At 33.7% G+C, this 12,131-nt stretch overlaps 1 protein-coding gene across 2 annotated transcripts in view; it reads right to left on the bottom strand.

The window, feature by feature from the left end:
* Positions 1–10,217, bottom strand: part of for (cGMP-dependent protein kinase for) — a 599,950-nt gene extending 589,733 nt beyond the window's left edge. Inside the window, exon 1 of one of the 2 annotated variants that reach the window (XM_069843871.1) lies at positions 9,687–10,217. In XM_069843871.1, coding sequence (XP_069699972.1) covers positions 9,687–10,120 — 434 coding nt within the window. In that variant the 5' untranslated portion in view covers positions 10,121–10,217. The remainder of the gene's footprint in view (positions 1–9,686) is intronic. The other variant, XM_069843872.1, reaches the window with a different exon arrangement.
* Positions 10,218–12,131: the final 1,914 nt, after the last annotated feature.

Raw genomic sequence — 12,131 nt, 5'->3', positions numbered from 1 at the left:
TAGGGACCAATGGCGGGCTTATGTGAGGGCGGCAATGAACCTCCGGGTTCCTTAAAAGCCAGTAAGTAAGTAAGTATATGGAAAGAACAACTCTCTTATTTTTTTTTTTTAAATAGACCTATGCTATATTGAACGATGCTCTACCAACTACGAAGTTATCTAGGTATTCCTGATAACGAAATACTCGTGGGATAGCCTGATTTTGGCCTTATGCTTGGGAAAAACCTCAAAGAAAACCCAACCAGATAATAGACGCAAACGGGATTCGAGCCCACGCCAGATCGCAACCTCGAATTACGAAACAACTCTACGTCTCGGAAACACACTGGTGGTATATTATAATAATAATAATAATAATAATAATAATAATAATAATAATAATAATAATAACAATAATAATAATAATAATAATTTATATCTATTATAAACTGAGGCGTAAAAAGGTAGTCAACAGTTTCTAACTACAAAATTGTTCTTAAATATTTACTGATAACCGAAAATGTTATCATATTAGAAATCTAATCCATATTAAAAAGTTTTCAAAATAAGTGTACTGGAAAAGAAGTATACTAACAGATGAAGCAGAAATCAGATCGGTTCTATTGCAGTTCTGGACAAAGAGAAAAGTGATTCTGATAGGCTATTATATTGTATCAATCACAAACAGAAAAATTCACATTCTGCATACAAAACTCGAACATTAAAAAGTGACAGGGAATTCATCAAATCCATACAAATGCGTAAACATTTTGATTTTCGTGATTGTTATTGTATGGCTGGGATTGTAAGGATTTTTGGTATATGAAATAAAATTCCGATATTTCTTTTCACGTCTGCCTTCATATTCCCAGAGTTCAAATTTAAGAAGGCACTTCATAATTGCTTCTTCATTCCATGAGACTTTGTCTCGAGACAAAAGTGCAATTGATAGTCAATATGATGTTAATGAGTTTGAAATTATAATGAATAACAATATAACTTTACAGAGACTTGGATTCATTTGGAAATTAATACCACAGTTAGGCCTAAATGCTTTAGAATTAGACTATCAATAAACTATTTCCGTCTTTATACTCCCCACATTTATAAATTACCCCCATTTGTGTATGAATAATAATGAATTAATTAAACCACATTCGTTTTCCTTTTATGTTTTATGACAGTTTGCCGGATTCAAAACTATTTTTTTTAAACACATCATTTTCTCGAATGCCAAACGCATAAAAAAGTTCCATATTAAAATGTAATGATTCAGTAACTGACATTACAGAACTCTCGAAGACAAATGAGGTGTTGCTGTTTAGTCAACTGTACGAAGACAGGTCTGAACCTCACAAGTGATACCAACAAGACACCACTTATGAGACAACTAGGCCAGGAGATAATGTGGTAGGGTGTAAATCTTGCCAACAGTCATGCCAGCAACAGATGTTTTACCACGCGCTCTTCAGGGGATCCTTAAATGTCGGGATAGTAGGTAGTAACCACACATTCGTGATTACATACATGACAGTGCTTTTAAGCACGTGCCATATTCTTCGAAGACTTTTCAGTTAAACAACTTACACGTGTGTGTTAGCAAGCAAACATAATAAATACATTCACTTTGGTCCATCTACCCGTAAAGCCAAAGCCGTGAAAATCATGAAAACCAAAAATATGTAAAGAACGACATCAAACAAAAGAGGTTTACTGGTAAAAAATTCCTAATATATCAGTACTGACAAAACCGTTTCCTTCGATTAACATGGTTTTAAATACAGTGCAAGAAGCCAAATTTCCCCCTCATCTCTATTATAATTTGATACACTAGCAGTTCTCAATCTGTGGATCCGCAGAAACAAGATATGTTTTCAAATGGTATTTTAATTAAACTGAACTTTATCATGTTCTTTGATTTTTCTCAGCTTGTTGGAATATTTTTTACTTGTGTCAAACTTTCGAGACACAGAATATAACCACAGTCTAGTATATACAGTCACGAAGCTCAATATGTAATAAATATGCATCCACAGATAGTTGCTAACCACTAGGATCGCTAATATCGCCTCATTACAGACAATGCGAAATAGTACCTGCACAGTCTATTGTTCCTAGCAACCTCAACAACTCAAGCTTCGTGACTTTATATACTAGACTGTGATTTAACAGAGATCGCCTGAGGGATTTTTCTTGGCTTGCAAGTTTTTGACTACCTATCTGATACGTTCAGTGTTTTTTTTTTAATTCTCTAAATTCAATTTTCAGGGTCCAATTTGGTGTTCACCGTTCAGAATAAGATTGAAACAACGATAAACAAATTAAACTTGTGGCCTAGTTAAGTTGCCAATCGAGAACTGGACTAATTTCCCACTCTAAGCAACTTACTAGCAACAAATGATGATGAACTCTTGCCCAATATAATTGGAAATCTAAAGAACATCTTGTTTTATTAACATTAAAATGAAAGGAATATTATTCTTCATGAAATGGAAAAAAAAAAAAAAAAACAACAATTAGATGAAAATCCTTCTTGGTGACAAAAAAATTGGTTGTCTGTCAAACAAAATGAGCTGTTATAATTATTATCTGTTGATTCGAGCTTAAAAATTATGTTTCCCACAACGACCCTGTTGAAGTCTTCGTTTTATTCACGCATCTATCCTGATGTTTTCCGAATTGCGACATAACACTGTGCATCAACATATTTGTGTCTAGGATACATTTTCTGCTTTGGTCTTCTTGAAATACAGGAGTAAATTTAATGTTGAGTTAAACTTGCTACTTAAGGGGTTAGGTACAGCTTACAGCAGTAAAATTTTTGGAAATATTCAACATTTTTTTTTCCTCCATTACTGTATCTTGTACAATAATAAAAATTAATATGTATAGAACACTGCCCTTCTGTTATATGAAAAAAAAAATATATTTTTACGATCTAAAATAAATTATTATATTTTATTTATTTTTTTTTTTTTTTCAAAATTCAAAATATTGACATTTCACTGTGCAGTGATGAAGCGTTTCCCTCATAACTAAAAAAACTTGTTACATTTTCCACGTTCTCTCTCTTTTATTTTATTGCTGAATTTCATGTTTACAATATCATGCTCTTTCAACTACATTCCCTAATAAATAATATATATTTTTTTTTAATTTTGTGTAATAGCAAATACTGATATTTGACCATATTTTAAATGAATTTATTTTTTATCAGACAGTCTATCAAAGACAGAGAATTGACCTTGCATCATATTGTAGATATAGCATACATAAATACATACAAAAAATTTCATCACAGAATGTTGGATAGTTTTTGAGTTATATGGGAAACGTTTCATCACTGCACAGTGAAATGAATTTAAAAAAAATAAATAAATAAATATTTTTTTTTAAATCGTAAAAATATTTTTTTCTCATAGCAGAAGGGCAGTGTTTTACACATACTAATTTTCATTATTGTACAAGATAGAGTAATGGAGAAAAAAAAATTTTGAATATTTTCAAAATTTTACTGCTGTAAGCTGTACCTAACCCTTTAAGAGTATCTACAATTGAGCCAGACTTTTCAAAACTGACATATGAAAGATAATAATATCAACCATCCCATTAATAATATTATGGTAAGGCTAAAAAACTATATTCACTTTTATCGTAAAAAGTGAAAGAACGTAAAATATCTTTGTATTTATGTATTTTCGTTTATATTCATAAAATAAAATTTAATATCGATATCGTGATATCTCTAATTTTATATATATATATAAATTATGCAGTTATTTAATGAGTAGCACATATTTATGGTCCTAAACTATGCAGAACATTTCAAGGGTCCGCCAAAATTAAGTATGAACTTCACGGGGACCGTAACACTAATGAAGTTGGGAACCAATTTGATGCACTGTTATTAAGTTTCATTCTTCGTTATAGCTCTAAATTCTGACATCGCTAATATTTTGTAACATTCTGTTGGTTTAACGCAACACAAAACACAATTAAGATTCCATATATTATTATTATTGTTCTTCTTGACACTCAACATGAAGAAACGAATAAATTGTTGTCGCATCGAAAAGATTACAGGCAGAGAATTGAATCTGACAACACAAGGACATATTACTTTAGGAGAAATATACAAGCGAATCTGTACTATTAAACGACCACAACTTAAAATGAGCATTTAAAAATACTGTCACACGCTAGATAACAAGTTTCAATCAGTCTGGGTATTTGTAAAGAACTGTGATCATGTACAAAACAGTGCAACATAAGAGTAAAGTGGACGTTCTCATATTTAACCTTGGTAAAAGGATACCTCACGTCAAGTGCTGATAAAAAAAAATTGCTTGTTCGTAGAACAATACCCCGATGGAAGTCAACAACACCTTGCCTACCGGTGACTTTTTTTTTTCACAATTTCTCATACTTCATGCTCTACAAGTCCCTGCATTTTTAAAGCAGATAAGGCTAACAATATGCAGATATTGCTATCAAAGCAGTGTACGCTAGAAACAAAGACTACAGAAACAATTTGAAGGCAACTGGACTGTCACTAATAACAGTGATTATTGTATTAATATCTTCATAAATGTGTAGGTGCCTGCAGTTTGTGTCACCTATGCTATGAAATTATGTCTAAGCCATAACTCTGTGAGTAATTCCGGAAATCAGTCTCGGCTTGAATTCACACATATTGCTTCGGAGAGGGAGAAATATGACTGAGTTTTATAGTGAAATCATTTATTAAAAATATTGTTTTCAAACTACGTTATTTATTATTATTATTATTATTATTATTATTATTATTATTATTATTATCATCATCATTTTGTAGTTAATTCATTTATATGATTCCATCCTTTCATTTTCAATTACAATTACTTTTAATTGTCATTATTTTATGTATTTTAATCATCCATTTTATTCCGTCCATTCAATGTCATTATTGTCGTTAATTGTAATTATTGTCTTTACGTGTAATCATTATTTTATGCACTTTTATTGTGATTTTGTCATTATTAATTTTGTCATATTGTAATTATGCTTTGTGCTGAACTGTTATTGGCCTCTGGCTGTTGTGCAGCACAATAAACAATAGTAAATAAATAAGTTATTCTTATTATTATTATTATTATTATCATCATCATTATTGTTTAAATATATTTAATTTCTTTATTTTTTTATTTTATTGGGTTATTTTGCGACGCTGTATCAACATCTAGGTTATTTAGCGTCTGAATGAAATGAAGGTGATAATGCCGGTAAAATGAGTCCGGGGTCCAGCACCGAAAGTTACCCAGCATTTGCTCGTATTGGATTGAGGGAAAAACCCGGAAAAAAAACCTTAATCAGGTAACTTGCCCCGACCGGGATTCGAACCCGGGCCACCTGGTTTCGCGGCCAGACGCGCTGACCGTTACTCCACAGGTGTGGACAATTTCTTTATAAATGAACCAAATTTGCTACTAAGTTGTCACTTAAAAATACAGTTCCAATATTTTCTATTAAAATTTCAACATTTATGTCAAATTCGATGGAACTCAAAGAAAAAGTCTTAAATAATGGGAGTAACGATATTAAGACTTGTTTTTTTTTAACTTAAAACGGTGATTTTTCACGATATCCTATTGTACACTCAAATCACTGATTTTGTAAGTTAGAAGGAAAAACTTAAGACAGTAAGCTGCAAATTGTTACAAATGACTGAATTTCAATTATATGCTAGAAATGACAATTTACTATACAATGACAGAACAATTATGGTTTCTATAAAAATAATACACTTTTGAGATACGGAGGTAAATGTAGGCCTATATTGTATAATTATCTCTGGTGAAGATTTCATATTCCCTGGGAGAGAAAGTCCCCACTGGTGTGCTCCCAGAATTCGTGACTCATTTCAGTGTATCAACAAATCCTACATATATGTCAGTGTAACAAACAATAATATATTGTTATGGACATAAAGTTGTGTGTATGTTTAACTGTATTAGTAGTATTTGTAGTATTATCTACATAAAATATTTCAGTGTGGTACGTTGCTATCTGTTGATATTTTGTGTACATTTCAGTGCCCCCACAGAGTATGCGATGTTGGTGCCAGCATAAATTACTCAAGAGTAGAGATAACATGTATAATTTTTATCCCCAAACAAACGGTTCTTTTTGTTTTTAAGAAACAGTAGACATTAAAAGTATTGGGGAATGTAACAATAATGGGTAAATCAATAAAAATATATTTTAGTCTAAACTGAGATTTCTTAAGTTCAAATATATAGGTCTAACTTATTGTTCAATAGTTTGGATTATCTAGTCCACTTTGTTGACACAAAGTTTATCTCAAGTGTATGACATTCAGTTATGCTGACAGCAGTAGTTAAGACTGCCTATGGTTTTAGAAATTTGAGGAATTATACCATATTTACACAAATGTAATCCAAAATTACAGTCTCCATTTTGACAATATAAGTTTCGTTGACATGCTAAATATTTTATGTTACAAAGCTGCAAGTTATACTAGCTTTCTTTAAGGGGTTAGGTACAGTTTACAGCAGTAAAATTTTTGGAAATACTCAACTTTTTCCCCTCCATTACGTATCTTTTACAATAATGAAAATTGGTATGTGTAAAACACTGTCCTTCTGTTATATGAAAAAAAATATATATTTTTACGATTTAAAAAAATCATTTATATATATATTTTTTTTTTCAAAATTCAAAATGGTGGCAGTTTACTGTGCAGCGATGAATCGTTTCTCTCATAACTCAAAAACTTGTTAACTTTCTCATGTTCTCTCGCTTTTATTTTATTGCTGAAACTCGTGTTTACAATATCATGCTCTTTCACCTACATTCCTTAATAAATAACTTTTTTTTTATTTTGTGTTAGTAGAAAATACTGTTATTTGACCATTTTCAAATGAATTTATTTTTTATCCGACAATCTATCAAAGGTAGAGAAGTGATCTTGCATCATACTGTAGATATGACATGCATAAATACACACAAAAAATTTCATCACAGAATGTTGGATATTTTTTTTAGCAGTGGGCTACGCTTCATCACTGTGCAGTAAACTGAATTTTGAAAAAAAAAAAATGTAGGTCTAAATATTTTTTTTTAAATCCTAAAAATATTTTTTTTCGTATAGCAGAAGGACAGAGTTTTATACATACTAATTTTCATTATTGTACAAGATACACTAATGGATCAAAAAAAGTGTTGAATATTTCCGAAATTTTACTGCTGTAAGCTGTACCTAACCCCTTAAATCAAGTCTGTATACTTCGTATTGACATTCTACTTTCGGTGTGTTTAAGCAGAAAAAAGATTGAATAAATTAGGAACATTAAATGATTGGCATTAAAGAATATCACAACAGAGTTTTAGAAAATTCGACTATATTACATTACTACGTAATACTCAAGAAAAGTGGTACCAAAATTCCTACAATAAGATGGTAATATCTATTAGCTATATGCACAATGTATGTGTTGTCATAGTAACACATGTTACTAATAAAAATAAGAACAAAACTGTTGATAATAAAAATAGGTATGTTGTATATTTAGTGCAAACTCTATATTAATAATGTCATAGGTTAGGATAAATGGACCGTTATCTGAACGTTGTAGGCAATTATTTATATTCAGAATGTTGGACACACTAGGATATGCTATCTCTGTTGTCAAAATACAGGCTATGTTGATATTTATTTCGTGACCATGTTTACTATCAACTCTGATCTATGTTGAAACAGATCAGACTATATTGTACCTGATCACATCACTACACGCCACTACAATATGAAATCTATTGCCATTTGTTTAGTACGTTACGTTTAAGTTATAGGATTGCAACAGTATAGATTATATGTCACAGTCATTTTTGGGTCCTTATTTGCGTTAGAATAAAACTCTTCAATTTCTGTTGCATCATATATAGCATGATGGTGCCAACATAACTATTTTTATTTCAAAAATGCATTTAACAATGTATAATTCCTTTGTTTATGTCGTTAAATTATTATTATTATTATTTGTGGCTATCATTTTTGTTGGTGAAATGTGGTCTACAATAATTTATATTATTAGTATTATTACATTTACGTTTGTTCAAAACAAATTTGGTATGTAATGCCTCATAATGGTATAGGACACGTTAGGCTAGTATGTGCTCAAACCTAAAATAGAAACAATTCATACGTAGGCCAACTATTTTTTTGTAAGAGTGTGTTATATTCACACAGTTTTAAATCAAATCTGTGTAATTTTTGTAATATGCTAGGTTATGTACGCTTAAAGCATTCCTGTGCCTTGTTGTATTATGCCAGTGTATGTTGTTAAATTGCTAAGCTTATCCTCTGTACTGTGACAGTATAGGTTAGGTTATGTTAGCATCTGCTTAGAGAAACCTTAGGTATGGCAATTTATGTTGTACCTATTTAAATTTAGCCTACAATCTGTGATAGTGTGTATTATATTGGCAAGTCAATGGGTTATATGCTTGCTTAAAAATCTTGGATATTGTGATAGTAAATATAGGTTAAGATAGAATCAACTCCAAGCAAACCTGTACCTGCAGTGTAAAAGTGTTTTTTTTTTATTACAGCTTCTCTAACTAAAGGGTTGTAGCGATGTAGGTTATGTTTACATTTGTCTGAATTATCTTAGAAACTGACATATCTAGTGTAGGCTATCTAGGCTATATATTTAAACTGCTTTTACATTATATCCTGTGTTAGCACTTGTCTAATTGTAAACGAATCTTGAGAGTGGACACTGTGGTAACTAAAACCATCCCAGATATAATAATCTTTCTAGTCTGATAATAGTTTGCAGCGTAACAAAGTATGTTATGACGGCACCACTATAAATCTAGGGTTGTGATAATGTAAGTTAAGTTGGTAGCTACTTGTAAATAATTTTAAATTACGTGGATAATACTGGGCATGATTCCTGTACTGTAGCAGTGAATTTTAAGTCGACATCTCTATAATAAAACTGTTAAGCTAATTTGCATTGAGGATGTGGAAGTGAAGGTTATGTTGACACCTGCTTGTAAACAATTAAGACGTAACTGTGTGGATAATATTGTAATCTATTTAAAGCAAACTTACACTTTGTAGGCCTATTGCAGTAGTAAATATTGTGTTGGTACATTTGCACTGTTAACCGAAATCACACTCAGGGTTGTGATAATAGTAAGATTATGTTGATATATATTTTGTAAACAATTTTAGATGATGTAACAATGTAGGTAACAGTATAGTGCAACAATGAATGTTATGTTGACACTTCATGATTATAACGTAAACTCGGGGTTGTGATTGTATAGGTTAGGTTGGCACCTGCTTAAACTATCTCAGATCTTGTAATGGCGTGTACAATATTGGAACCTATTTACAGCAAATGTATTCTGTGCACTGAGGAATGAATGTTACGTTGACATCTCTGTAATAATTGTAATGTAAACAAACCTGGAATTGTGACTGTGTAGGTTATGTTTATACACCTGCTTATATAGCCTAGCCTTGACATTATCACATTGTGAGCAATACAGACGCCTATTTACAGAAAACTTTGGCAATGTAGCATTGAAAATCACACTGTCACTTCTCTTACTGAAAACGCAACACGTATTTGACATTGTATAGCATTGTAGGTTATGTTATGGAGTGATATTCTAGGTTATGTTGACCACCTTACCTGTCGTTTTTGTCGAACGTAGGGAAGCTCTGCTCGCTGAGCTCCTGTATGGTACTGTGGCTCTGGGGCTCCGCGGAGATGCCCTGGGCCCTCTTCTTGCGGGGGCGCAGCTGGGTGTTGTTCTTGATGTGGTACGGGAAGACGCTCTGGAATTTATCCAGGTGCGACCTCAGCTCCAGGATCTCATTGTCCCGCTGTCGTAGCTGCGCCTCGAGGTCCCGGATTCTGGACTCCTTGCTCTGGAGCAGGGCCTGCAACTCGGTGAGGCTGCCCGCCATGACGACCACGGGCTCTCCGCTCAGTCGCGGGGGGGCGCCGTTCGAAGAAGCCGCCGTCGTGGTGGTCACTTCTTCGTCCTCAGCGAGCCGCTGTGACGAGAAGCAAAGTGTCTCGAAGCACACGCGCATAGACGGCTGTTGGCAGCAATGTTTCATCTCACACTACACATCACTCACTGATAGCACATTATCTTCCATCTTGAGCTCTGGTTTGCACCTACCTGACTTCATTCGGCTTCTCTACGTACGAAACAAAACATAGCGACGCATGCGCACCGCGGCGAATGTGCTGCCATCCACCGAACGGAACCTCACACTACTTGCTCATTACAATTGGAGTTACTATTCGTGTGGAAAACGTACGATAGCACCTCGGCAAGGTCGCGGCGCCTGGGGTTCAGAATCTTACACCCCGGTGTAGACAACATACCCAAGAGCCTACTGTGGCGGTAGGACGCCCTTCGAGACCTGGACACTATCATTCTCTAAACACGTGATTAACAGTCAATTAATGTACACAGACAATACAAGCTCAGTGGCCTTGGGCAGGGTAAAGTAATTCTAGTATAAAAATAAAATGATTATACTAATTTTAATCATATTCTTAGAATCTGCCCGTTATTAGACTAGCAACCTTGACACGAATCAGGGGCCACAAACCTGTGCACGTGCAGACAAAAGACCGAGAGAAACGTAAGGAATTCCTCTACTACAAGTCTTCTCTGTGGCAGATGGACAGATATTATTGACAGAGGCATGGAATTTGCTACCCACTAAGAGTGTCTCGGCCGCTATACCTCACACCGTCCCACACGAGCCAATATGCACGTGTTATATAATCCACCTCCACATTCACACCACAAGACCCTTTTTATTTCCGTAATATTCTGACAATTTCGTACAACAATGATGGACTAATGGTACTCCTATCAGCTGCTAATCTGAAGAAGCTGTATTAAGAGCGTCTTCCACTGCAGCAAGCGGTAGCGATTATAGTCATTAATTCAATGGATCCAGGTTCAGTTCCTAGTAGAGAAGTGAGATTTATTTTCCTTTTTTTCTGAATTGAGTGTGCAACATTGTCTTGCGTTCGTGTTGTCTTAAAAGGCACTGGCAATATTTTTTCAACTTGTAAACATTTGAAAATAATTTTTAAAATAAGTCTTACAGTGGCTATGGACATGGCTCACTGCGTATTTCCCACTGTATAAAATATAGTTTATGCTTAAAAGAACGCCACATTTCTCAATTTGTCCAGAATTCTTTTTTTAGAGACCTCCCAAGGGCGGCAAGAATGACATAAGTGACACAGACTTTTTTCAACAACTGTGTGTACAGGGCCATCAGTCGTCCCCGCTAGTCTAGTGGTTATTATGTCACTTGCCTATTTATACTCATTCATTCATTCATAGTGTTCTGACCAAGGGCAGATCTTTCACTGCAAACCCAGTTTTCTCCAGTCTTTCTTATTTTCTCCTTCCTTTTTGTTTCCTCAGATGAACCATATATATTAATGTCGTCTATCACCTGATATCTTCTTCTACCCCGAACTCTTCTCCCGTTCACTATTCCTTCCAGTGCGTTCTTCAGAAGGCAGTTTCTTCTCAACCAGTGACCCAATCAATTCCTTTTCCTCTTCCTGATCAGTTCCAGCATCATTCTTTCTTCACCCACTCTTTCCAACACAGCTTCATTTCTTATTATGTCTATTGTATAATAGGCTATAGTAAAACCTGTGAAGTTGAGCACCTTTCGTTCCGGTCAAACCTAGTCAACATAAAGAGATGGTCATGTTACAGTTTTTTTCCAATGACATAAAATAGTAATAAACATTTATTTTCTATTTTAATTGAATATGTACTAATTGTCATTATTGTTATGACAGTATTATATTGAAAATGCAATAGGCCTACATGAATATATAAAATTTTCGTTACAAGATTTGTGAAATTGCTGTACAGTACTTCGAAAAAAAAAACATGTTTCAGTGCAGAATTTTGCAGGGACTGTGATGAACTTCTCGTTTGGAGTCAAACTGGAATTTATCTGCCTTAACTTTAGTAGTAAAATCGCCGTTTGCAATCTATCTGCACTAGTTTTTCGCCTTTTATGATAAATCATATTTTTTGATAAAGTGTTGTTTGATTCTAGGCGACTCATTTGTGTC

The sequence above is a fragment of the Periplaneta americana genome, chromosome 13 (genome assembly GCF_040183065.1).
Source record: "Periplaneta americana isolate PAMFEO1 chromosome 13, P.americana_PAMFEO1_priV1, whole genome shotgun sequence".
In the NCBI taxonomy this organism is placed as follows: domain Eukaryota; kingdom Metazoa; phylum Arthropoda; class Insecta; order Blattodea; family Blattidae; genus Periplaneta; species Periplaneta americana.
This window is presented reverse-complemented; position numbering and strand designations above follow the sequence as displayed.